At 40.9% G+C, this 27570-nt stretch overlaps 1 protein-coding gene across 1 annotated transcript; it reads right to left on the bottom strand.

The window, feature by feature from the left end:
- LOC308289441 (T-box transcription factor TBX1-like) lies at positions 1–27465 on the bottom strand (the record flags this gene model as incomplete). Its single annotated transcript, XM_080731130.1, has 7 exons — positions 1–72; positions 766–921; positions 1581–1752; positions 3585–3686; positions 12641–12798; positions 26619–26800; positions 27354–27465. 7 exons carry the CDS (start codon positions 27463–27465, stop codon positions 1–3), a joined length of 954 nt encoding a protein of 317 aa, XP_080587256.1.
- Positions 27466–27570: the final 105 nt, after the last annotated feature.

The raw sequence follows: 27570 nt of genomic DNA, 5'->3' as shown, positions 1-27570 counted from the left end.
TCACCAGTCCTCTGGGTCTGTGGTCCTGAAGCCCTTAGCAAATGGATTGCTGGCTATCTTCAACTGGGTGATCTGAGAGAGAGAGAGAGAGAGAAAGAGAGAGAGAGAGAGAGAGAGAGAGAGAGAGAGAGAGAGAGAGAGAGAGAGAGAGAGAACCCCATGCAGATGTAGTTTATAAACTGGGCGTAATGGCGGCTGTTAGCAGAACGCCATCATTGGAGTTCTATTTTGCCATGAAAAATGCCAGCCTTGGGATCAAAATGTATTTTTTCGAGATAATAAGGCTTCTTTGTTGCAAGATCAATGTGCTTCTATGGAGGATTTTCACTTCGCGTGCACGTCAACGTGCGTTGTAAACAAACCGCGGACATTACCGATGCTCAATCGACAGCCCAGACCTTAAGGTAGGCCTAAGGCAAAACAACTTAACTGTATTTACAGTATATATCCCGGGCATACCGTAGTCTTTTATTTTGCCCGAGTATACCCGGGATAGGCACTTAATGTTTGGAATAAAGTGACATAATATGTTACTATATTCATTATACAGAGAATGATTTAAAGATTGCCTTGGGAATAACAAAGAATGAGTAAACACATCATTGTTGTCGGGCAGGAACTGCTCATCTCCATATTTTAACTTTGTGTGATTTCTTTTTTCTTCTTAAATGAACGCCCTAGTTGATCACAGTGTTACTACAGATCTGCACTATCATCCCCGACGTTCTGGTAGGAGAATGAACAGGGTACAGATTAGGTCCCTACCCGGTGGTTCTGGTAGGCGGTAACCGCTATGAAGCGTGTCTCGGGGAAGAAGAAGGATGTGAAGTTCCGGTGGGCGTGCAGGTGGCTGTCAGGAGCCGGGTCCACGAACACCACATGGAACCTGGGCTGGTAGCGATGCATAGAGTTCAGGATCATCTGCATAGAGAGAAACATAACAACACTGGTAGCGATGCATAGAGTTCAGGATCATCTGCATAGAGAGAAACATAACAACACTGGTAGCGATGCATAGAGTTCAGGATCATCTGCATAGAGAGAAAGATAACAACACTGGTAGCGATGCATAGAGTTGAGGATCATCTGCATAGAGAGAAACATAACACTGGTAGCGATGCATAGAGTTCAGGATCATCTGCATTAGTGAGGGAAAGTTAGCCGATTGCTACATCAATCTGGGAACTAAATCTAAATCAATAGCTTTCTTCACAAATGTGTTCATAAAGGTGTCTACTATCACCTCTGAACTTTGTCAAACCCAACTCCCTTGACATACTTTGTGGGAGCCAATCAAAGTTGGGGGTATCGGGATACCCAGGGCCTGGGATTAAAGGGGGAAAAATAAAAATAAATGGCCAATATGAACATGAGGTGTGTAATTAGGGTATTTTTGGGGCTGCTGAATCCATTCCAACCATTAGTTTTCAGTTAAAATGACTCCTTGGCGGCCTTAATTATTGTATACTTTATTGAAAAATAGCAGACACACAAGCTTATAAGATCTGCTATTTTTGAAAAGTTGTGAAAATGGATGGACAGCCACACGAACAGACAGACAGACAGACAGACAGACTGACGTGTCCGTTGTCGTCCAGCAGGTTGTTGGTCAGTTTGAGGGCATCAAAGGAGACGGTCTGCTTCATCCACTGGGAGCCTCTGGCGGGGGAGTCTGGGTGGAAGTGCATCCTGCCTGGGGCCGCCACGTCACCGCGACCCGCTACCAACCAGGAGGAGCTGTGGAACGCATACCTGGAACGCACGCACGCACACACATTATTACAGGGGTCTTCAACCTTTCCAGGCCAAGGACCCCTTAGTTGAGAGAGAGATGAAGCAGGGACCCCCACAACCTGTTCATAGATTCCATATAGTTTCATTGTTACTTAAACTTGGCCTTTCACTGTACTTAGTCTGCTATTTTTCCCCTCCAAAGCTCTTTGCTTGTAGATCTGCTAGTTCTCAGAATAGGGATGCTAGTTTTCAAGTGGTCAATATAAAAAAAGGGGGAAAAAAGAGATAAGATTTGGAGGACCCCCTGTAGTAACTCTGAGGACCCCCTAAGCCTGGGGGTCCCGGACCCCCTGTTGAAGACCCCTGCATATGTATTTTGTACTTTATTTACTTTTTATTTTCTATTTATTTAAAATAGATTTATTTAGCATTGTGTTTTATTAACAGTTTTTTTTTATGACATCTTCTCACACACACGCACGCGCACACACACACACACACACACACACACACACACACACACACACACACACACACACACACACACACACACACACACACACACACACACACACACACACACACACACACACACACAGTAGCAAGCTCACTGTTACAAGCTCACAACACGTTGGTTCCATCAAGTGTTGATGGAGCGTTCCTCCTGATCACCTGTATCTCTATCTATCTGTATCCTGATCACCTGTATCTCTATCTATCTGTATCCTGATCACCTGTATCTCTATCTATCTGTACCCTGATCACCTGTATCTCTATCTATCTGTATCCTGATCACCTGTATCTCTATCTATCAGTATCCTGATCACCTGTATCTCTATCTATCTGTATCCTGATCACCTGTATCTCTATCTATCTGTATCCTGATCACCTGTATCTCTATCTATCTGTATCCTGATCACCTGTATCTCTATCTATCTGTATCCTGATCACCTGTATCTCTATCTATCTGTATCCTGATCACCTGTATCTCTATCTATCTGTATCCTGATCACCTGTATCTCTATCTATCTGTATCCTGATCACCTGTATCTCTATCTATCTGTATCCTGATCACCTGTATCTCTATCTATCAGTATCCTGATCACCTGTATCTCTATCTATCAGTATCCTGATCACCTGTATCTCTATCTATCTGTATCCTGATCACCTGTATCTCTATCTATCTGTATCCTGATCACCTGTATCTCTATCTATCTGTATCCTGATCACCTGTATCTCTATCTATCTGTATCCTGATCACCTGTATCTCTATCTATCTGTATCCTGATCACCTGTATCTCTATCTATCTGTATCCTGATCACCTGTATCTCTATCTATCTGTATCCTGATCACCTGTATCTCTATCTATCTGTATACTGATCACCTGTATCTCTATCTATCTGTATCCTGATCACCTGTATCTCTATCTATCTGTATCCTGATCACCTGTATCTCTATCTATCAGTATCCTGATCACCTGTATCTCTATCTATCTGTATCCTGATCACCTGTATCTCTATCTATCTGTATCCTGATCACCTGTATCTCTATCTATCTGTATCCTGATCACCTGTATCTCTATCTATCTGTATACTGATCACCTGTATCTCTATCTATCTGTATCCTGATCACCTGTATCTCTATCTATCTGTATCCTGATCACCTGTATCTCTATCTATCTGTACCCTGATCACCTGTATCTCTATCTATCTGTACCCTGATCACCTGTATCTCTATCTATCTGTATCCTGATCACCTGTATCTCTATCTATCTGTACCCTGATCACCTGTATCTCTATCTATCTGTATCCTGATCACCTGTATCTCTATCTATCTGTATCCTGATCACCTGTATCTCTTGTCGTCGACGGGAACAAAGTCCATCAGCAGGACGTACTCAGCCTGAGGCTCCATGCCTGATATACCAACCTGGAAGGTCGGGAACATCCTCCTGGTGGAGAGAGAGAGAAACTGCATCTCATATAACAAGACATTCAACGTGTCTGCATGTGTCTCTATTTCTAAAGTGGTCCTCTGTGTGAAAGATTTTTTTCGGGAAAATTTGATCGAAATGAATTACTTTTCTGAATAGCCCACACCATTAATAGAGGAGGAAAAAATCCTAAAAAAGAGCCTTAGTTTTTGAGGTACCCCTACCCGGGGTAGAACAAAACGCGACATAGTTTTTTCATATCTTTAGGATGTCCCCTTCATGAAATGGATTGTCCCAAGTTTTACTTTGACTGCAAAAGTCATGAAATTGATCCATGAAGGGACTCATCACATCACATCACAAAAACGCCTATCCTGAAAGATGGAGTTCCAAGTCAATCCTTTGTCATTTTCTACCTGCAGGTTGTTTTTACCTCATACTTGCACAGATGGTCCACAGGTAGTGTCCTTACATCCCAGAACAATCAGAATGCAAAAATATGGTTCTGTTTTGAATCTGCAGCCTTTTATATAAGGACTTTCTATAGGCGGAAATTACATTTCTAAGGAATGTTCCCCTGTAAGTCTGGTGATAATCTTCTATAAGGGGTAGAACAAAACGCGACATAGTTTTTTCATATCTTTAGGATGTCCCCTTCATGAAATGCACTGTCCCGAGTTTTACTTTTACTGCCAAAGTCATGAAATTGTTCCATGAAGGGACTCACCACATACTGTAGGCAAAAATCGCCTACCCTGAAAGATGGGCTTCCAATTCAATCCTTTGTCATTTTCTACCTGCAGGTTGCTTTTACCTCATACTTGCACAGATGGTCTACAAGTAGTGTCCTTACATCCCAGAACAATCAGAATGCAAAAATATGGTTCTGTTTTGAATCTGCAGCCTTTAATATAAGGACTTTCTATAGGCGGAAATGACATTTCTAAGGAAGAATCCCCTGTGATCCTGGAGATAATCTTCTATAAGGGGTAGTACAAACCCTGACAGTGTTTTTACTTGTCCTCTTCATGAAATGGATGGTCAGTAGTTTTACTTTTACTGCAGAAGTCATGAAATTGATCCATAAAGGTACCCACCATAAAAAAGCCTACCCTGAAAGATGGAGTTCCAAGTCAATCCTTTGTCATTTTCTACCTGCTGGTTGTTTCATCTCATATTGCACAGATGGTCTACAGGTAGTGTCCCTACATCCCAAGGGGGAGGCTCTCTCCATTCCGACATGTCGCCACTCCGAAATGGACTTCTTATTGTCGGAGTGGCGACACTCCCTTGGGCCTAAGGTTTAGGGTTAGGGGTAGAGATAGGGTTAGTGTCGGAATGCAGACATGTCGGAAAGGAGACATGTCGGAGTGGAGAGATGCACCCATCCCAAGGCCTAATTCTCTTCACCTCAAAAGCAGCAAACATATTGTTCTATAAGCAGTCTATGGTATTCAGACTTAAATGCAGTACATTATATATGTAAGCCTATATTCAGTAGAATACACTACACTTTGTGCGCCATTCTTAATGCCAAATAATCAGCAGCCTTTTCTCATTTTCATTTATTTCTTTTTCAATCAACAACTATTTTGAGCAGTGTAAGGGAGACTGACCAATGTTTGATTATTTGGCATGCAGTAAGCCAAAGATTCTCAGATCCTGAAGTTCATGAATGTGCTTCGCCAGCTTGTTGAAAGCTGTATTATTGCTTATTCTGAACAGGCTGCTTGTTGCATTGCATCCAGTCAATGCGTGCCATGCTAGAAGACTCTCACACAAAGCCACTTCCAATGTATTTGTAATATCAGACATTGGGATGTATCGTTGTCTATCCCATGACCAGCATGCATGAAAATGGCAGCTATTCCAAGGAGTTGTTGACTGACATAGTAGGCGAGCAACACAAGTATATCCATAGTACTGTACATATAAATTAGGTCAGGGTCTGAGAACCTTTGGCTTGACAGATAGTCTACCAGAGGCTTCAGGATGTTTAAGACAATATGCCCTCACTCTCTATGGCCTAAAAAAGAAGGCAAAGGGCCAGGTGTGTTCTAGTCTTGATGAGCTCCGTTGTATTCTTGCATCAACGACAGACATGCCAGTCTCACACCTGCCTCCCACTGAGGATATTTTTGAATGTTCAACAGGCTATGTACCAAACTGGTACAGTATATGGTGCCACAATCATGTCCCCAAACCCCTTTTGTGGAATCCAGTTGGGAAGGGTTGGATGCTAAAGGATACATCACTAAAGCCTGTCCTGTTCAAAAAATAGCCTGCACCAAGCAGTAAGAGACCTCACCCAACTCTACTGCTATGATAAGGATTGTTGCAGTCAAAGTAGTACGTGCCTCAATGTCTCTCTGTGGGATTGTGTTGTACATAATATTGCTCCTGTATTTACAGTACATTGCCTGTAAACTAAAACTAGAAAAGAAAATTTCCAAGAAATTTTAAGTGTGCCTGCAGCTCGCTAAGTCTGTGCAACCTTGTGTAGCGGTTGGTGTTAGCATTAGCGTTACATTTTTTAACATTAGCATTTTTTGCATAAGCTTTAACATTATGGTTCTTCATATGACACCACCCACAGCCATTTCGACTAATTAGTGGCGTTTTGGCGCATTTTTGGCCGTTATCACGGGTCGCACTTTAACGACAGTTTTTTTGAGAAAAAATTGTTTTGTGAGAAAAAAATTGTTTTGTGAGAAAAAAAAAGTTTTTTGAGAAAAAAAAAATTTGAGGAAAAAAAAATTATTGAGAAAAAAAAATTTTGAGAAAAAAAAATTTGAGAAAAAAAAATTGAGAAAAAAAAATTTGAGAAAAAAACATTTTTGAGAAAAAAAAAATTTGAGAAAAAAAAAAATTTGAGAAAAAAAAAATTGAGAAAAAAAAAGAATTATGATACCAGCCGCGAGTCTGTACGACAAACGGTTCATGAGTTATAGAGGCACTTCCTGTTTGGCGAAGGACACTTCCTGTTACAGAGGGGGCGGGGCTTAATCAATTACAGCTCATCCCTATTGGCCGGAAAAAGACCAAAGTTGTGTGTGCATTTTAAAGTTTAAATCACGTTGCTAGGCAAAAGTATGGCAGAGTTATGTGGCGCCAAAGTTTCTGGGTTTTTTTCGGAGTCCCCCATTCTAAGTCAATGGGGTTTTTGGGCGTAGTTTTTTGCGAATTACATCGCAATCGTATCGCGGATCGGAAAGAAAAAAAAAATTGAGAAAAAAAAAATTGAGAAAAAAAAATTTTTGAGAAAAAAAAAATTGAGAAAAAAAAAATTTTTGAGAAAAAAAAAATTTGAGAAAAAAAAATTTTGAGAAAAAAAATTTGAGAAAAAAAATTTGAGAAAAAAAAAATTGAGAAAAAAAAAGAATTATGATACCAGCCGCGAGTCTGTACGACAAACGGTTCATGAGTTATAGAGGCACTTCCTGTTTGGCGAAGGACACTTCCTGTTACAGAGGGGGCGGGGCTTAATCAATTACAGCTCATCCCTATTGGCCGGAAAAAGACCAAAGTTGTGTGTGCATTTTAAAGTTTAAATCACGTTGCTAGGCAAAAGTATGGCAGAGTTATGTGGCGCCAAGGTTTCTGGGTTTTTTTCGGAGTCCCCCATTCTAAGTCAATGGGGTTTTTGGGCGTCGTTTTTTGCGAATTACATCGCAATCGTATCGCGGATCGGAAAGAAAAGTAATAGCACACCATTCCCGGCCGAGCCGCACATTTTGATGTATATATTGCGGGGGTGGCGTAAATTGTGCGGCAGTTATTACGTGCCGAAGTTTCCCCCATTCTAAGTCAATGGGGTTTTTTGGCGTCGTTTTTTGCGAATTACGTCGCAATGGTAACGCGGATCGGAAAGAAAAGTAATAGCACACCATTCCCGGCCGAGCCGCACGTTTTGATGTATATATTGCGGCGGTGGCGTAAATTGTGCGGCAGTTATTACGAGCAGAAATTTGCAAGAACATTACTTACTGACTGACTGACTGACTGACTGACTGACTTAAGTATGGCGGATTACAATAAGTGTTCTGCTATTGCATAGCAGGCACACTTAATAAACAAGAAATGACACAATCCTTTTATACCAGCTTGTGCCTTGTGGACCAGCCTTGACTGTAGAGCATTGTAGTGGCCCTTGGTTGTAATCCACTGGGAACTGAATTCCTTCTTAGCGTTTATATTATAATAATATATACCATCATACCATATTTATTACCATAACATAAATAGTAAGACTGAATTCAATTAATCCATTGACCAGCCATTGACCAATAGATACACAGCCGATTACGTCACTCCTGACAAAATTATGTCTGAATTTGGGAGATCACAGCTTTGTATCCATTGACCAGCTTTGCAAATTGGTCAGTCCCCCTCACACTCAAATTAGTTGTTGATGTGAAAATATTGAAAAAGAAATAAACAAAATAAATTAAAATGAGAAAAAGCTGCTGTTTGATTATTTGGCATGCAGTAAGAATGGCACACATATATAGAAAAACTCCTGATTCACAATACAAGCATATTATGACATATTCTTCTGGTTTATTTTGGTTGTTGGTGTATTCCCTATTGACAATCTGAATGGAGTTTGTTAATTTGTATTGATAATGAGCACCTTATCGATCCTGCTTATTGACCCATGGGCTTTTATCGAGCCCACTGTTGAGCGCTTTATAATATTTTGTGGGAAGATGTGAGATGTGAGATTCTGAACAGAACTGGTATCTTTTTGCATTGGCCAGTTGTTGTGAGTCTGAGTTTGTCTATGAGGATGAGAATTGACAAAAGTAAAAAATATTGTCATTTAATATCTTTAGAAAATCATTCATTAGTGTGCAGTAAGTGTTAAATGGCTATATATTATGAATAGTACTGTAACAATGTATTAATCGCCTCTTGTCTTGATTATTTAAACATGATGTCATGGGCCGCTATGCTTAATAACAAGCTTGATAAGCCCAAAGCTTATTGATACCGGGATATCAAGTTTGTAGTAGGCCCTTGTTTCCAGCTCCTTCCCTACCAGTAAGTGGAAATGGTGTATGATTAACTTGTGGGGATATTTCTGCCCTTTCTTGGTAAATCACTTTTTTGCATTCTGATTATTTTGGGATTTAAGGACGCTACCTGTAGACCATCTGTGCAAGAATGAGGTAAAAACAACCAGCAATAGAAAATTACAAAGGATTGACTTGGAACTCCATCTTTCAGGGTAGGCGTATTTTTTTGCCTATGTGGTGAGTCCCTTCATGGATCAATTTCATGACTTTTGCAGTAAAAGCAAAACTACTGACCATCCATTTCATGAAGAGGACAAGTAAAAGTTATGAAAAAACTTTGTCATAGTTTGTACTACCCCTTATAGAAGGATTACAGGGGAATTTTCCTTAGGAATGTCATTTCCGCCTATAGAAGGTCCTTATATAAAAGGCAGCAGATTCAAAACAGAACCATATTTTTGCATTCTGATTGTTCTGGGGTGTAAGGACACTACCTGTAGACCTTCTGTGCAAGTATGAGGTGAAAACAACCTGCAGGTAGAAAATGACAAAGGTTTGACTTGGAACTCCATCTTTCAGGATAGGCGTTTTTTTGCTTATGTGGTGAGTCCCTTCATGGATCAATTTCATGACTTTTGCAGTAAAAGCAAAACTCGGGACAATCCATTTCATGAAAGGGACATCCTAAAGATATGAAAAAACTATGTCACGTTTTGTTCTACCCCGGGTAGGGGTATGGTCAACTTCTGGCCTATTTTTTCCTCTACTATAAGGACATATTTAACATGCAGAAAAACATATTTTCCCATCTCAGGCATTAAATTAATATTTTTATATGGAATAATCCAAACATTGATAACGGGGTTGAGTGGAACGGGGTTGAGATTTTTTACTCAAGATGGCAATTACTCTACCTGTGGTGATTAAGAGGAGACCACATGGCATGCATGACATTAGGAAATCAGATACATTGTTGAAATAACAAAGATAGTTTTCAGAAATGATTGTTTTCTATCTTTATTTCATGTAACGGGTTGAGTTGTTAAGCTTTACGACCACACTATGAAAGTATAAATGACTATAAATAGGTGTAAAAAGTTGGGAAATGTCCTCTTTCTGCAGCATCTTGCTCAGAAGACTTGTAGAATGCCATTGCATGTTGTTGATGTCACTAAAGGAGCAGTTCATACTTTTTACAGAGAGGAAATGTCTTTGTCTTTGTAACGGGGTTGAGTGCGATTGGGGGATGGAGCTATATTATGTGATTTTAATGATAAATCATCTATCTATTAAAATACTAAACATGACCAGCAATAGAGTACATTGCTGGTTTTATGTGAATAGCTGGATGGATTATTTTACATTTTTAGTAGTTATATCTCAAGTCCACTTTCCTCAGCAGCCATCCGGGACATGAGAAAATGGACAAAATAGGTGGTGTCTACAAAAAAAAGGGAAGATAATTTCTGGAATTAAGATAAAATGTATGTAAGTTTTACACAATATTAAAGGGAACATTTCAATTAATGATAAAAGCTTTTAAAAATCAATTTTGGTGACCAAATAGATAAAATACAGCTAAAAGGATTAGAGGGACCTCAAATCGTACCGGTTTCGTGGGATGACTCAAATACAACTTTTAGAGAGATTGTTCCAGTAATGGAGCAAAGAGCAGAAGAGGAAGACCAAAGAGGAGGTTTATGGATGTGGGGAGAGAGGAGGGAAACTCTCTACAGCAGGGGTCAGCAACATGTTTGAAATGAAGAGCCACATTTTTAGTTTCTAGATTGTCAACATACATTTTAATGACACCCCATCAAAATTCATATTTTATATTTTAATTGTGAGGACATTGTTACAACGATCATTAGAACATTAGAGAAATAACCCGCCTACGTATCTCCCCGACTCCCTTTGATGTAGTCTGGCTAGAGTAGACCGTTGACTCACACAATTTGCAAATGCTCCCGTCATACAGTCTGGGAGACAGAAGTTCTAATCATGAGTATACAGTATGATAAAGCGGATGTGGCGCTCCTGTGGTGGAGAATCTTCATTCAGGAGGAGAAACAAACGGTCTTGAGCAGACGAGGAGTTGAGGTAGATAGCATCTTTTATTCAGTATAGTCGAATAAGTTCCAACATGCATACGGTAGGATCAGCAGCGTGGAGGCTACATTGGTAAGACGTAGCAACCCCTTCCTTCAGTCATGCATCCCTTTAAATACACACATTTCACAAGCCCCGCGCTGGAGGCGGACTTTAATGTCCCTCGTCCTTGACCAATCGCCGTACTGTCCGCTTGTAAGGGAGGCGGGGCCGTTCTGGTGACACCATTTGTGTCACTTAGTGTGTTCCAAGCTATCTTGAACCTTGTTTCCTGTAAGTCTATATTTTATTCACCATATTCTTAAAACATTATTATTTTCGTTTATTTTCCAAACAGTAATGCATTTTAAAACAACATTCAAATAAAACGGATAAGCAGAAGTGATTCTTCCATTTTAGGCACCTACTCTTCCAGTGTAAACCCAACTGACCGTGTCACTGTGTTACCATATAGGATCACATCCCTTAACCCCGTTCCACTGTTTAACTCCTTCTTGGAACTGTATTCTTTCCGTGATCACATCATTCACTAACAGGCCTTGTTTAGTGAATGATGCTGATACCACCAAAACATACAGTCCCAATAATAATTCCCCTGTGAATGATTGGTTTTGTAGTAATAACTAATTGTGTCTCACTGTCTCTCTGTAGCAGACACCAAGGCCCCACACCCAAAAGCTGTTATCACCAGGTGGGGTGGGGGTTTAGATTCTTATCTTGAGTAGTGAGTGCCCGTAGCTTCTGTTAAAACAAAAGAAGTGTTGCCCCAACAATGAGACCTTTTTATCCTGCTCACCAGGGGTCAGGGGGGAACTTGGTCTGAGATGCTTAGGTGCCGATGCTTCCCATGTGTCTATTTCAGCCGCCTTCAGGCTGCGTCATGTGACTTACGGTACCTGAATATATTTAATACCTGGTTATGGTTTCATATAGGCTACGACACTCCCTTGGTGCAGTAGTGGTATAACAAGTCTTCTTTCAATATTTGCAGCGTTATTTCGTCTTTCTCTGGTGTTGTTGGTGTTACTTCCATGATGTTTTCTACCAAGCGGTTTTCTAATGTTGTCTTAAACAAGATGTTCATTATAATGACTCTTTCTGTGCTAGTGTGCTTCTGTTATGTTTCCAATGGGACTACAGTTCATTATAATGACTGTCTGTGCTAGTTTAATGGGGCGGCCATAGCTGAATGGTTAGGGAGCCTGCCTGGGGAGCCAGTTCCCCTGGTTGTCCCTGGTTCGATTCCTGGCCAGGATAGCAATGTCGATGTGTGTCCCTGAGCAAGACTCTTAACCCCTAATTGCTCACGCGCTCCTTGTGGGCTGCGAAGCAGCAGGGTTGGGCTGCAAATACTGAATTTCCCTTGCGGGAGGAGTAGGTAAATATTATTATTAGTGTGTTTCTGTTATGTTTCCAATGGGACTACAGTTCATTATAATGACTCAGTCTGTGCTAGCGTGTTTCTGTTATGTTTCCTATGGGACTACAGTTCATTATAATGACTCAGTCTGTGCTAGTGTGTTTCTGTTATGTTTCCTATGGGACTACAGTTCATTATAATGACTCAGTCTGTGCTAGTGTGTTTCTGTTATGTTTCCTATGGGACTACAGTTCATTATAATGACTCTGTCTGTGCTAGTGTGTTTCTGTTATGTTTCCAATGGGACTACAGTTCAGTGCAGCAGCGACTACTTCCGATACTCGTCATTCGGGAGCTGTAGCTACAGACTCTATAGTATTCAGAGATTGTGGAATAGTTGTCTGGCTACGCGAGACTATCTTTGGTGCCTCTAACCTGCCAGCCTTGGTGACGATCATCTATAGAGTATCTTTGGTGCCTCTAACCTGCCAGCCTTGGTGACGATCATCTCGGTGCCCAGCTGGTCAAACTGCTGCCACAGGGAACCCATCTCCAGTTGAACTCTGACCCTGCTGACCTGGGGGGCCTTGGAGCACGCCGAGGTCACCACCATGACCTCTGACACACAGCAGCTATGGGACATCTGAGGAGAGGAGAGGAGAGGAGAGGAGAGGAGAGGAGAGGAGTTACTAAAGCAATAAGCCACAAGAGGCAAGTGGTTACCTGGTATTTTACACCGGCTGAGAGGCGTAGGGAGACACAAGGTGCAGCCGAGTGTCTCCAACCGTCTCCAACCCTCTCAGCCGGTGTAAAATACAGGTAACCACAAGTCTCGCGTGGCAACAATATGGCAACATAAAAAATCTAGACATATACCAATTAAAACTGTTCTATTTCACTAATAATACACTATAAGGTCTGCTCTACAAGAAAGTAGTCCCCAGCTACAAGAAAGTAGTTCCCAGCCAGGCAGAAAATTCAAGATGGCGGAAAATCTATCATGGCGCAAATGGGCGTGGCCTATATGGGGAGATGCGTCATGACCCAAGGAATCCAGGGAAAAAATATTTTTAATTTTCCGACCTACGGTTCAAGAGTTACAGGCCAAAACGTAAAGTGGGGTGTTATGGCGCCACCATGCGGCCAAATGACACAATTATTTTTTATTTAATCCTTGAAATCATTATGAACCTCCTCTCCAAGTCTTGAAACTCTAGCCCCTATGGTTTGCGAGAGACAAATAATTGAATGTGAGTTTTTGCGATTCCCATTATAAGTCAATGGGGAAAATTAATTCACTAATAAATTAATATCAATTAAACTATAGAACCTTTCTCTTAGAAAAGTAATAGCCCACGATTCCCGAGTAAGCCGGTCGATTTGACATATGGCGCGAGTGTGTGGTGGCAAAACTGTGGGACTAGTGGCGTGCCGAAGTTTAGGAAGTTCAGGCTACATACAGACAGACAGACAGACAGACACACAGACAGACCCACACGGCCACGTATAGGGAGCCTGTGCTTCACACAGCTCCAAAAAACTAAATGCACATCAGTGCAATGGAAACGGGTCAGCCTACTCTAGTGGAGGAGGGTGTCACACACACACACACACACACACACACACACACACACACACACACACACACACACACACACACACACACACACACACACACACACACACACACACACACACACACAGTTTTTTTTGTATAAAAAGTAAAATGCATGTCCAATATGTGTCTCACTTGACTGTAAAAAAATCCCCACTGCTTATTTCAGGAACAAAATGTATCTCCCAAGAATCGCATTTTATCATTGAATGGAAACAGGCAAAATGTGCATTTTCTTTTTTCGAGTTTGCATAGGAAAAGGTACAGTTTCATGACGATACAGTTCACTGGTACAAGGTCTACTAAAAGGAAATCCTAGAAAGCTTATTTCCATAGGAAACCATTGAGGTATCTCATAACATTGAATGACATATGCAGTATAGCCATGGGAATCAGAAGGTCCCTGGTCCAATCCCCGGGCCTGGTCCAATTGTCCCATGAGCAAGACACTAAAGCCCTAACTGCACCCCTCCAAAAGAACCTTTTCTTCCACAGCAGAATGACATTGGCTGGGTTTCCTAAAGCGATTCAAGCCCTTCGTAGCTCATCTGGTCATAGAGACTGAGCCCTGACCGTCATGTTCCCGTGTTTACATGGGTTCGGGCAGAGCAACTTATTTAGCCTCCTACAACTACACCAACATTCAGATTTCACAAACAAAGTGCTTAATAAAGTCTCACTCTAAATAGATACAGCACTCTATAATTACCCGTATCCTCTGTGTTCTTTAATAAGAAGCCTTTTTATCCGATCCTTTTCTGTGTTTCCTTGTATTTCCTGGTGTTCCCCATGCGCACCAACCCCATGGATCGATCGGACGATCGGATAAAAAGGCTTCTTATTAAAGAAAAACGGAGGATACAGGTAATTATAGAATTCCGTAACATATTTAGACAAGTGTGAGACTTTATTAAGCACTTTGTGAAATCTGAATGTTGGTGCAGTTGTAGGGGGTTAAATAAGTCGCTCTGCCCGAACCCATGTAAACACTGGAATATGACGCTCAGAGCGTTGTCTCTATGACCATGCATGAGCTACGAAGGGCTTAGATCGCTTTGGCCATTGTTATTTTATAGCACCTTACATTCAAGTCATATGTAAATCTTTGCAAGTGGTGTGAGCTTGTAGATCTGCTGTGTTTTTGAGATCGAAAAAGAATGCACAAAGTACGGTACAACTCAGACGACTAAGCATAGAGGGTCTAAGTGGTTAAACTGAAGCCATGTTGATGAATTCCAAATATCATCAAAGTATTCTGAGGCACCCCTGGACTGGCATCACGGCACCCTAGGGTGCCATGGCCAGGGACGTGCTGGGCCCCTGATTCAGCCCGGGAAAAAGAGTTGGAGAGGCCCTCATTGCGCGTAATAGAGAGAGATCTCTCTCTATAGCGCTGCTGCTACTCAAAGATTTGTGACAAGTGACAAGCCAGTGGGCCAATTACATGAGTTATATTTCGTTGTTGTCGGGTGGAAACCTTAGTATGTCCAAAACCGTTTGTTTTTTATTTCTCATTTTAAAAATGATTTAAACTAGTGAAAACAGCAGATCTACAAGCACACAACGCCTCGCACCGCGAGGCGTTGTGTGCTTGTAGATCTGCTGTTTTCACTACTTTTGTGCAAACAGTTTAATTTTTAATTTTGTGCAAACAGTTTAATTTTTTCCTAATGGCCTGGACCTGCCGGGAATGAAGCGGCCGTTCGGGAGTTGTCCCGATTTTCCCAATGGCCAGCACGTCCCTGGCCATGGCACCCACTTTGAGAAACCCTGCCATAGTGCACACTGCTCCTGATACTACGTTAAATTATTAATTGAAAACGTTATTATAGTCAGAATATAAACCTCATAAGGTACAGTCAGTCCTGGGGACTTGTTTCCACGTATTCAATTCATCAACACAGAATACAAAATGATACACGTCATCAAATTCAATTCAATTCGTTGTGATCTTGTAGATCGTCTATTTTCGGCACGCATGTGTTGTGAGCTTGTAGATCGGATATTTTCGGCATGCAGCTGTGAAAGTGAAATAATTTCCGATGCCATCACGGCAAAATCACCTGTAGATTTAGTCCACTGAAACTACACTAAAAGCCTAACATTTCAGGAGACAAAAATGTGACTAAAACTAATCAGAATTGTATTCAAAATATTATGACTAAGACTAAATCTTCAGGCTATAGAGCAGTGAAGTCATGACGTGACTCGCTCCGCTCATCCTCCGGTTCGTGGAAGTAATTCTCTATGGAGAACAACATTGGGTCATATCTTAAAATCGTCTCATATAAGCATTGTGGTCCAAAAATAAACAAAGTGTTTGTGCGATATTGTCGGGGAGGTGGCTCTGTATGGTTTATGATAGTCATTCACTAATATTTGATACAGTCTATTTCTGGTGAAAATGTAACTAATTGGGGGACAGTAACATTAGTGTTTTCTCACCATCAGTTGATTCTTCATATCCATATGAGTCAAACCGCTGAGATCATTTGTTTATGTTTGGAACACAGTTCTTATATGACGCGATATGAAAAAAAGTCTATGGGAATTCAGAATGTGGGGAAAAAAAACGTGAACCAGTTAGGATGGGTAAATGATGTCAGACTTCACTGCTTTATTTCTCTCTGCTAATGCTGAAACAAAAAGTACAAAAAAACAAACCAACCAACAGTAAAACTGACACCAAAAGATATACTTACCTTTCGGTGCAGATGAAAACAACGATGTCTTTCTGGTCGCAGCTTTGTGTTTCCTTTCAGCGTCGGTTGGGTCCAAACCTTCAGAACAACGTCCGGCTGGTCAGTTCAACCGGTCAGGAGGAGAGATGAAGCAGCCTTCATGTCCACTCTGTGCTCCTATAGGTAGATGAGTGTTTGGTCAGCAGATCATGTCAGAGTTAAGGTCTTTGCACACTGCGTTTTTCAGGCCGAATATCGGAGTGAATTTTGGAGCGCGTAAATAAAAAAAATCAACCTCACGTTTTGTCAATCACGTTTGCACACTGCCGCTCGTTTCATATTTATTTTCGGACCAGGGTTGATTTTTTCCGATTTTCGCAGCTGTCGCACTGAGTCCCTTGCTCTCTCTCTCTTTCCTCTCTCTCCCTGGCCTACGGCTTTCGGATTTCCAAAACGCAACGAAAACACGCAGTGCAGTGTGCAACCACCTTTAGTCTGTGTTCAAGCGTTGAGTCCCATTCTGAGTGGAAGCAACAGCTTTTATATCTCCACACAACCAGAGAGCCAGAGAGACAGTCCTTCATACGATCCATCCACCCAGAGTGGAGTCCCACAGGGGACCAAGCTGAGACCTCATCCATTACAATACTCATAGAGCCACTGACACACACTAATCACACTCACGCACATGCATAAAGAGAGGTACATGCAAACAACATGCATAAAATGAGAGCACACACACACACACACACACACACACACACACACACACACACACACACACACACACACACACACACACACACACACACACACACACACACACACACACACAGTGGCGTCAGTTCAGAAAAAAGCTAAGGTATGGCAACATGACTGGTTTCTTGCACGCGCTCCTTCGCGCGCGTGCAAGACGTCATGGTGTCATACCTTAGCAACAGGCATGATACATTTATTTTAAGAAGTACATTACATTTTTCCCCCGTTTCTACGGTTTCTTGGGCTGGCTATGGCAGCCTGGAACGGTTGTTCAAGTGCAGCTAAACTTGACATGTTAGTAAACGTGCCACAATTAACAATAATGAATTGCACCTTTACCATTTTGACAAGATGGGGAGAATACAAGTGTGGAGAATATAATTATAATACCTTGTTGAAGTGTCCATTTTGTTAATTTTTGCATTTGTAGTTATTTTACTGTAATTTTACAACATAATAACCAGAACAGATAGACAAAGAGACATTCATGGATTTGTATTTAAAAGTAACTTTTATTTTCCCCCCTGGACCCAGCTAGGGTATGGCAGCTGCATACCCCTGCCATACCCTATTGATGCCCCTGCACACACACGCATGCACCTTACATGCACATGCTCATGCACACACACAAATATGTGCAAAATCTATCCCAAACAGGGTTCCAGGGGAGTTTCATATTAAAGTTCCAGTGATATGTGCCGTATAGCCTAAAGCAGGGATGGGCAACTTTGATGATAGAGAGACCACTATATTCTCACCCTCACTCCAGAGGGCCTCAATGCATATACAGTCGAAAATAGCAAAGATATCAGATCTACTGCGATGCGTTTTGAGCTTGTAGATCTGATATTTTTTTATTTGAATCCTGAAAATCATTTGTTTTATTTAATTTCAAATGCACTTATGTTCTTTCTTAACTTCATGAACTTAAATACAAATGCATTGGACATAAACAAAAAAAGATTGGTAGTAGGCTACTATCGTTAAGCTACTAATAAACAGCAGACTGAAGTAATTAAAGCTGGTCATGTTAGCACGTTTGGAATTACAACAGCTGAAACCAATAATATATCAGTATTCCTGTGGGCCGCATTAAGAGAAGGTGGGGGCCGCATGTGGCCCCCGGGCAGCCAGTTGCCCATGTATAGCCTAAAGCAGGGTTCCCCAATTAGTTTTCCCCAAGGGCCGAATCATGTCTAGGGTGCCAAGCCGAGGGCCACAGCATTGCAGGGGGCGACGGCGGCGTTCCCGCTACTCCAGCGGCAGTTCGGATATCGTCGTTGTCGGGTAAAAATCTTGTATGTCCAAAACCGTTCATTTTGCATTTATCATTTTAAAAATGATTTAAACTAGTGAAAACAGCCGAACTACAAGCACACAACGCCTCGCACCGCGAGGCGTTGTGTGCTTGTAGATCTGCCGTTTTCACTACTTTTGTGAGACGGCCTTGAATGATGAAGCAGGGCTTTACTTTGCGAAAGAAAGAACGTACAAATTTGGAGATACGAGGTTTCCACCTGACAATGACGATATACTAGTGTTGTTGCTGCTCTTATACCACCATTATCACTGGGGTTGGTGGGGGCCTGACAGTAGCCCCCCCGGGCCACAAATGGCCCGCGGGCCGCCTATTGGGGAACTACACTATTGGCCTAAAGCGTGTCACACAGGGTGTCCTCACAATGTCCCCAACACCAGGCTAATCAGAGCGGTGTGACAGGGCGAGGACAGATGAATTCTCTACACACCAGGTCTGCCACTGCACCGTTTCAACACCATCCTAATTGGAGCGTCAGTCATATACTAGAACTGCCATTGGGGATTGGAGGAAGCTATAGTTCTCGTATTGGATTGCTTTGTATATTTGAGAAACAAACTATTTTTTGACACGGCAATGGTATTTTTGCTTGTGTTTGACATGACAGTGAGATACTTGTTGCACTAACTAGCATTGACTGCTATGGTCACTTTTGATTTGGACACTGTACTATTTTGATAGCTGTGCTTAAGGACACTTTATGTATATATATGTATATATTATTTGTTCCCTCTCTTGATGTATCTTGCTCTTTACTGTTCTTGTTTTTCTTTTATCTTTTTCTTACTTCTGTAACTTTGTAAATAACCTCATACTGCTGTGCTGCCTCTGGGCAACAGATTTTCCCCCTTGGGATAATAAAGGTATCTACGTATATCTATCTAAACAGATATAGGATAATAAAGGTATCTACGTATCTATCTAAACAGATATAGGATAATAAAGGTATCTACGTATCTATCTAAACAGATATAGGATAATAAAGGTATCTACGTATCTATCTAAACAGATATAGGATAATAAAGGTATCTACGTATATCTATCTAAACAGATATAGGATAATAAAGGTATCTACGTATCTATCTAAACAGATATAGGATAATAAAGGTATCTACGTATCTATCTAAACAGATATAGGATAATAAAGGTATCTACGTATCTATCTAAACAGATATAGGATAATAAAGGTATCTACGTATCTATCTAAACAGATATAGGATAATAAAGGTATCTACGTATCTATCTAAACAGATATAGGATAATAAAGGTATCTACGTATCTATCTAAACAGATATAGGATAATAAAGGTATCTACGTATCTATCTAAACAGATATAGGATAATAAAGGTATCTACGTATCTATCTAAACAGATATAGGATAATAAAGGTATCTACGTATCTATCTAAACAGATATAGGATAATAAAGGTATCTACGTATCTATCTAAACAGATATAGGATAATAAAGGTATCTACGTATATCTATCTAAACAGATATAGGATAATAAAGGTATCTACGTATCTATCTAAACAGATATAGGATAATAAAGGTATCTACGTATCTATCTAAACAGATATAGGATAATAAAGGTATCTACGTATCTATCTAAACAGATATAGGATAATAAAGGTATCTACGTATCTATCTAAACAGATATAGGATAATAAAGGTATCTACGTATCTATCTAAACAGATATAGGATAATAAAGGTATCTACGTATCTATCTAAACAGATATAGGATAATAAAGGTATCTACGTATCTATCTAAACAGATATAGGATAATAAAGGTATCTACGTATCTATCTAAACAGATATAGGATAATAAAGGTATCTACGTATCTATCTAAACAGATATAGGATAATAAAGGTATCTACGTATCTATCTAAACAGATATAGGATAATAAAGGTATCTACGTATCTATCTAAACAGACATAGGATAATAAAGGTATCTACGTATCTATCTAAACAGACATAGGATAATAAAGGTATCTACGTATCTATCTAAACAGACATAGGATAATAAAGGTATCTACGTATCTATCTAAACAGACATAGGATAATAAAGGTATCTACGTATCTATCTAAACAGATATAGGATAATAAAGGTATCTACGTATCTATCTAAACAGATATAGGATAATAAAGGTATCTACGTATCTATCTAAACAGATATAGGATAATAAAGGTATCTACGTATCTATCTAAACAGATATAGGATAATAAAGGTATCTACGTATCTATCTAAACAGATATAGGATAATAAAGGTATCTACGTATCTATCTAAACAGATATAGGATAATAAAGGTATCTACGTATCTATCTAAACAGATATAGGATAATAAAGGTATCTACGTATCTATCTAAACAGACATAGGATAATAAAGGTATCTACGTATCTATCTAAACAGATATAGGATAATAAAGGTATCTACGTATCTATCTAAACAGATATAGGATAATAAAGGTATCTACGTATCTATCTAAACAGATATAGGATAATAAAGGTATCTACGTATCTATCTAAACAGATATAGGATAATAAAGGTATCTACGTATCTATCTAAACAGATATAGGATAATAAAGGTATCTACGTATCTATCTAAACAGATATAGGATAATAAAGGTATCTACGTATCTATCTAAACAGATATAGGATAATAAAGGTATCTACGTATCTATCTAAACAGATATAGGATAATAAAGGTATCTACGTATCTATCTAAACAGATATAGGATAATAAAGGTATCTACGTATCTATCTAAACAGACATAGGATAATAAAGGTATCTACGTATCTATCTAAACAGATATAGGATAATAAAGGTATCTACGTATCTATCTAAACAGATATAGGATAATAAAGGTATCTACGTATCTATCTAAACAGATATAGGATACAGCAGATACATTCCCCACAGCAGGACAGGAATATCATGAAGGCCATGGCCGTCGTTGCCCCTCAGTTTGGCCTTGTGCCCCTCAAACCAATGGACCACAGTGGCCTTAATGCCCCTCAAACCAATGGACCACAGTGGCCTTAATGCCCCTCAAACCAATGGACCACAGTGGCCTTAATGCCCCAGCTGATTGTACCACTTTCTACTTTGTCTCTTTCTTGTCATGTAGACACCAGTGTCTCTTTCTTGTCAATATGTAGACACTAACAGTAGACACTGCTGTCTCTTTCTTGTCATGTAGACACCAGTGTCTTTTGTTGAGATTCTTAAATCTTAACTCCCCCGAGTCCCCATCTTTAAACCAATCCAGTGACTTTGATTGGTGCAGGGCTGAGCATGGATCAGATTGTAAATAATACCATCATTCATCTATTTCACTGCAGATTAGGTTATCATCCCTAACCCTTAAATTCAACAAATTATTTCAATGGACTAAAATCTTTTAGTTTTATTTGATGGCCTTCCTGCCCTGGCATCTGGCCTTTGTGCCCTCAAAAAATGGACAACACCAAAGACCAAGTGGCCTTGCCCCTAAAATGATGAAATTCCAGGAGTACACATAATTCTCCCATTTCCTATTCCATCCCTCCACCCCTTACCCACTGACAAATAACAAATGTGCTTTTGAGTGGTGCTCCTGGAAGGAGCTAAGCTCCAACATCTGACTTTGTCCGGGCTCTGAAACACCTACATCTGGCCTACATCTGGCCTACATCTGGCCTACATCTTGGCACAAATCGCTCAAAGTTTCTTGTGCGCCTGCAAGGTTCCATTGGCCAAGCTTTGCCGGATGCTTAATGAAAATGTAATAAAACAAACAAACAATACATACAGTACTATAGGAAGTGAGTGACTATGCTGAAAATAGCAAACCAATTGCGGACAATGACTGACTTTGTCCACCAGGGACGTGCTGGCCATTGGGAAAAGCGGGACAACTCCCGAACGGCCGGGTTTATTCCCGGACGGTCCAGACCAGCCATTAGGAAAAAATTCAACTGTATGCACAAAAGTAAAAATTAAACTGTTTGCAAAAAAGTAGTGAAAACAGCCGATCTACAAGCACACAACGCCTCGCACCGCGAGGCGTTGTCACTTGCCTTGTCACTTGTCACTTGCCTTGTCACTTGTCATGATCTGAAAATGGCAAATCTTTGAGTAGCAGCAGCGCTATAGAGAGAGATCTCTCTCTTTAGCACGCAATGAGGGCCTCTCCACCTCTTTTTCCCGGGCTGAATCAGGGGCCCAGCATGTCCCTGTTGTCCACACTCCATCACTAACAATATCAGATAAACTGTTTAAAGGAGTAGTTCACCCCCAAAATGATTTTTGTTTTTCTATTGATTACTCACGCCATGGAGACTTGAGTTCAATAATGTTTCTAGTTTTTTATCGCATTCCTAAGACAATAATTTGATTACAATATATTATACTCCGGATGGGGACCCAAATGCATTGGGTAAGGGGAATCAGGGGGGTAAATTTACTGCAATCAAATTTTGCGACAAATACAAAAACATCCCCTGTGTCTCTCTATGATGTGTGTGTGTTGAGAGCTCCCAGCCTGGGGGCCTCTGCCCTCTGGTCCTGCAGTATGAGGTGTGCGTGCGCTCGCGCCTGCGTTGTGTGTGTGCGTGTTTATGATGTGTATGTGTTGAGGGCTCCAGCCAGAGGCCCTCTGGTACCGCAGTATGGTGTGTGTGTGTGTGTGTGTGTGTGTGTGTGTGTGTGTGTGTGTGTGTGTGTGTGTGTGTGTTATGATGTGTACGTGTTGAGGGCTCCAGCCAGAGGCCCTCTGGTACCGCAGTATGGTGTGCGTGTGTGTGTGTGTGTGTGTGTGTGTGTGTGTGTGTGTGTGTGTGTGTGTGTGTGTGTGTGTGTGTGTGTGTGTGTGTGTGTGTGTGTGCGCGTGAGTATGATGTGTATGTGTTGAGGGCTCCAGCCAGAGGCCCTCTGCCACCACAGTGAGGGACCTCATGCATCCATCCGGTCAATAAAACGCCTCCAGCCTCCGATGCTCTCATTAATCACTGCTCCAAGCAGCATGGAACACACATTATGTCCATACACATAATGGATTGGATTAATAACAGCCTTATTCCTGCTTGACCTTCCACCTTCAGTTTGAAGCTGGAGCCAGAGTGTTGCTGGTCACTGACAGTGGTGGAAAAAAGTACTCAAATGTTTTACTTAAAGGACAACTTTAGTTTTGTAAAACAAGGGTTCATATTTTAGATTGTAATTAAAGAATATAAAAGATGAGAGTTAAAATTATTTAATTTACTTCTTTCTATTGTTTTAGAGATTCTTATTTCAGTGGTTGTGGGCATGCGTACAAGTGGCTATATGTCATTTTACACAGAATAAGCCCATTCCCAAGATACAACGCAACCTTTCATGGTTGGATGTAACTTATGGGGGCTAGAAGTGTTACTGTAAATAGCAATAAAGAAACTGCTGGCTTATTGTGTCTAAAAAGACATATTTAGCCACTTGTACGCCCCCATGAAAACATTTTAACACTCACTTTTTCTTTTCTCTAATTACAATCTAAAATATGAACCCTTGTTGTAAAAAAAAAACAAAGTTGTCCTTTAAAGGGGGCCTGTCACCTAAAGGGTTACTGTCACTTTAAGAATCATCTTAAAAAACAAGTTAATATTTTTTATGATGCCATTGTTGGGATGAGCAATTATAAGCCAGTCAAATTAATTGTCTGTATAGTCTGACTGTATGACTACTTACTGTACTGGTCAGCTGTTGTTGGGGGTTGAGGGGCAGATTACACGGTGACATGATCTTCAGACTGTTTCAGACTGTTTTCAGAAGCTCATGTCACAAATCTGCCCCTCAACCCCTTTAGGTGACAGTACCCCTTTAAGAAAAAGTATCAATACTGCAATGAAGAAATACTCCATTAGTAATAAGTAAATGTCCTTAATTCAATGCGTCGCATGGCGACACATTGTGAGCTTGTAGATCGTCTATTTTCAGATGGTTTTAAGTAGCATGTGAGGGGTCAATTGTTGTGACACCTTTACAAACACATTGGAGAAGATTTTCTGGGTAAGGAATTTATTCCCAGATTAACATTATTCTGATAATATTCCCTGCCTGCGAGTCATTTTTGGCTCAAGTTACAAGTTACAAGAAGTTACAAGCAAAGTTATAATTTTACATTTAAGTTTTGTTAAGATTGACGATGAAATGTCTTGGAACACAGATGTTTACTAAAGAAGATGTCAACCTTTTTTAAATCAAACATAAAACTCAGTTGAGAGGCATATTTCTGCTGGCATGTGACTTTTTATGTAGGATATTATATTTTGTTTCATGTACACCAAATGTACATTCTCAATTTAACGCTGGAAAAAAAGTAACTCAAGTTACTCAAGTTACTTTTTCTATGTAACTTGAAACTTTATAAGTTACATTTCTCCAGGGGTAGCAACTTTAACTTGATCAAGTTACTGCCATGGTGAGTTACTTGTAACTGTAAGTTATGCTTTCAAAGTAACTTCCCCAACACTGGTCACGTAATATGATGTAAGATAAAACAAATACAATTAACAGTGTAATTCAGGGGTGACCCGAGTCACAGTGGGTGACGGGGCACCCTGGGGTGCCGTGACGGCAGTCCAGGGGTGCCGCGAGATAATTTGATAATATTAGGAATTTATTTGGACACTTGAAAAAATATTTAGTATAATTTTAAACTTTTCAGTTCTAACCAAAATGGCTATTATCTCAACGTTTTCCTCGCAATATAATCACTAAAATATCGTCACTGTCGGGCAGAAACCTCGTATCTCCAAGTTTCAAATGTGTACGTCTTTTGGTAAAGCAAAGCCCTGCTTCATCATACAAGACTGTTGCACAAAACTAGTGAAAACAGCTGATCTACAAGCACACTGTTTTCACTAGTTTAGTACATTTTATAGATGATAAATACATAACGAACGGTTTTGGACATACAAGGTTTCCACCCGACAACGACGATATGCTATAAATATAAGGTGCTGGGAGTGAAAATTACCAGTAAGACTCCCTAATCGGGAGATACTGTAAGCGACCGTCAGGTCGCAGCGTGATTTTAGGGCAAAATGTGTAGGAGTAGTGTCCAAAAATTTCCAAAAATTTGTTTGAAGAAATTGGCCTGTTGGTGGCACTATATGGGACAGATCCATATTGATGAGATGAGTGTAGACATACTGTGTACCGATTTGCGTGATTTTAGGGCAAAATCTGTAGGAGCAGTGTTCAAAAATGTGTTTGAAGAAATCGGCCTGATGGTGGCGCAATATGGGACACACTCATGTTGATGACATGAGTGTAGACATACTGTGTAGCAATTTGCATGATTTTAGGGCCAAATCTGTAGGAGTAGTGTCCAAAAATGTGTTTTAAAAAATCGGCCTGAATGTGGCGCTAAATGGGACATATCCATGTTGATGACATGAGTGTAGACATACTGTGTACCGATTTGCGTGATTTTAGGGCAAAATCTGTAGGAGCAGTGTTCAAAAATGTGTTTGAAGAAATCGGCCTGATGGTGGCGCTATATGGGACAGATCCATGTTGATGACATGAGTGTAGACATACTGTGTAGCAATTTGCATGATTTTAGGGCCAAATCTGTAGGAGTAGTGTCCAAAAATGTGTTTTAAAAAATCGGCCTGAAGGTGGCGCTAAATGGGACATATCCATGTTGATGACATGAGTGTAGACATACTGTGTACCGATTTGCGTGATTTTAGGGCAACAATTGTAGGAGCAGTGTCCAAAAATGTGTTTTGCAAAAATTGGCCTCATGGTGGCGCTAGACGAGGGCCATGTGAGAATTGGGTGGAGGTTGTAGTTTGGCAGGCAAGGAGTGTGTGTGCAAAATTTGGCATGGATCGGGGCAACGGTGGCGGAGATATGAGCAGGGCAAAAGTGTGACGTGTGACGTGTGGCGGACGGACAGACAGACAGACAGACAGACAGCCGGTGGAGGTTTTGATAGTAAGTGCGACCTGACGGTCGCAATAATGTAGGGGTGCCTCGGATTAAAAAGAAATATTTATGGGGTGCCCTGAGACAAAAAGGTTTGGGAACCCCTGGTGTAGACATTAACAGAGGTCTTACTTGTAGGTGTGGTCCAGGTGGTCCACGGCCGCCTTCACCTGGTGGAGGAGGTGGAGGAGGTGGTCCCCCACAGGGTGGAGGAGGTGGTCCCCACCGGGCGGAGGAAGCACTCCAGCACCACAGAGCCGACCTGCTCCATCCTGGAGGTGGCGCTATAGCCTGGACGGGGCTGGCATGGCAGGCTGGGGAGGAGAGAGAGAGCGTTAGCAACTAGTGGTCAACATGTACCGTTGGTGCCTATTGAGATCGGCAGATTGCAGCCAGTTTTTTTTTTTCATCTCACTCACTTCATGCAGTCTACTGTCTTGACACATTTAGGAAAATATAGGCATACACATAGCATAAACATTAACCGAAAGTATGTAGGCTACTTACTATTGACCATTTGGAATACAAGACAGTAACGATGCAGCAAATTGCAACTGCCCCTTAGTAGCGGACAGTGGAAAATCACAGTAGTAAGAGTGACATGAGTGATCTGGGCAGCTTGCCCCAGGAAATGTGCCAAGCTCAATAGGCAACAACGGTACATAATAGTAAATTATAGCTACCAGTAAGACTAATCGGGAAATAAGTGACCGTCACGTCGCATACACAAACTTTAGAAGGCAATCGTAGCCAATCAGGTGTGAATATGGGACAGATCCATGTTCCATGCCACAAGTTTGCTGATTACTTTTAACACGATCATACACAGTGGCAGTAATTAAACTAATCTGGTGGGTGGGTACTCACCCAGGGCGAACAGGAGGGTGAGGGTGATGGTGATGAGGATGAGGGTGATGGTGGTGGGTGGGTACTCACCCAGGGCGAACAGGAGGGTGAGGGTGAGTGCCAGGTACTTCATGGTGGTAGGGTAGGTTTAAACCTGTGAAGACAGGCCCACCGAATACTTGGATTCATAAAAACATATAGGTTTTGCTAACTGTGTCCTATGGGTGCTGCTGCAGTG

This window comes from Nannobrachium achirus (genome assembly GCF_963921795.1).
Source record: "Nannobrachium achirus genome assembly, chromosome: 8".
Lineage (NCBI taxonomy): Eukaryota > Metazoa > Chordata > Actinopteri > Myctophiformes > Myctophidae > Nannobrachium > Nannobrachium achirus.
The sequence above is the reverse complement of the archived record's forward strand: the minus strand, read 5'-3'. Positions and strand labels throughout refer to the sequence as shown.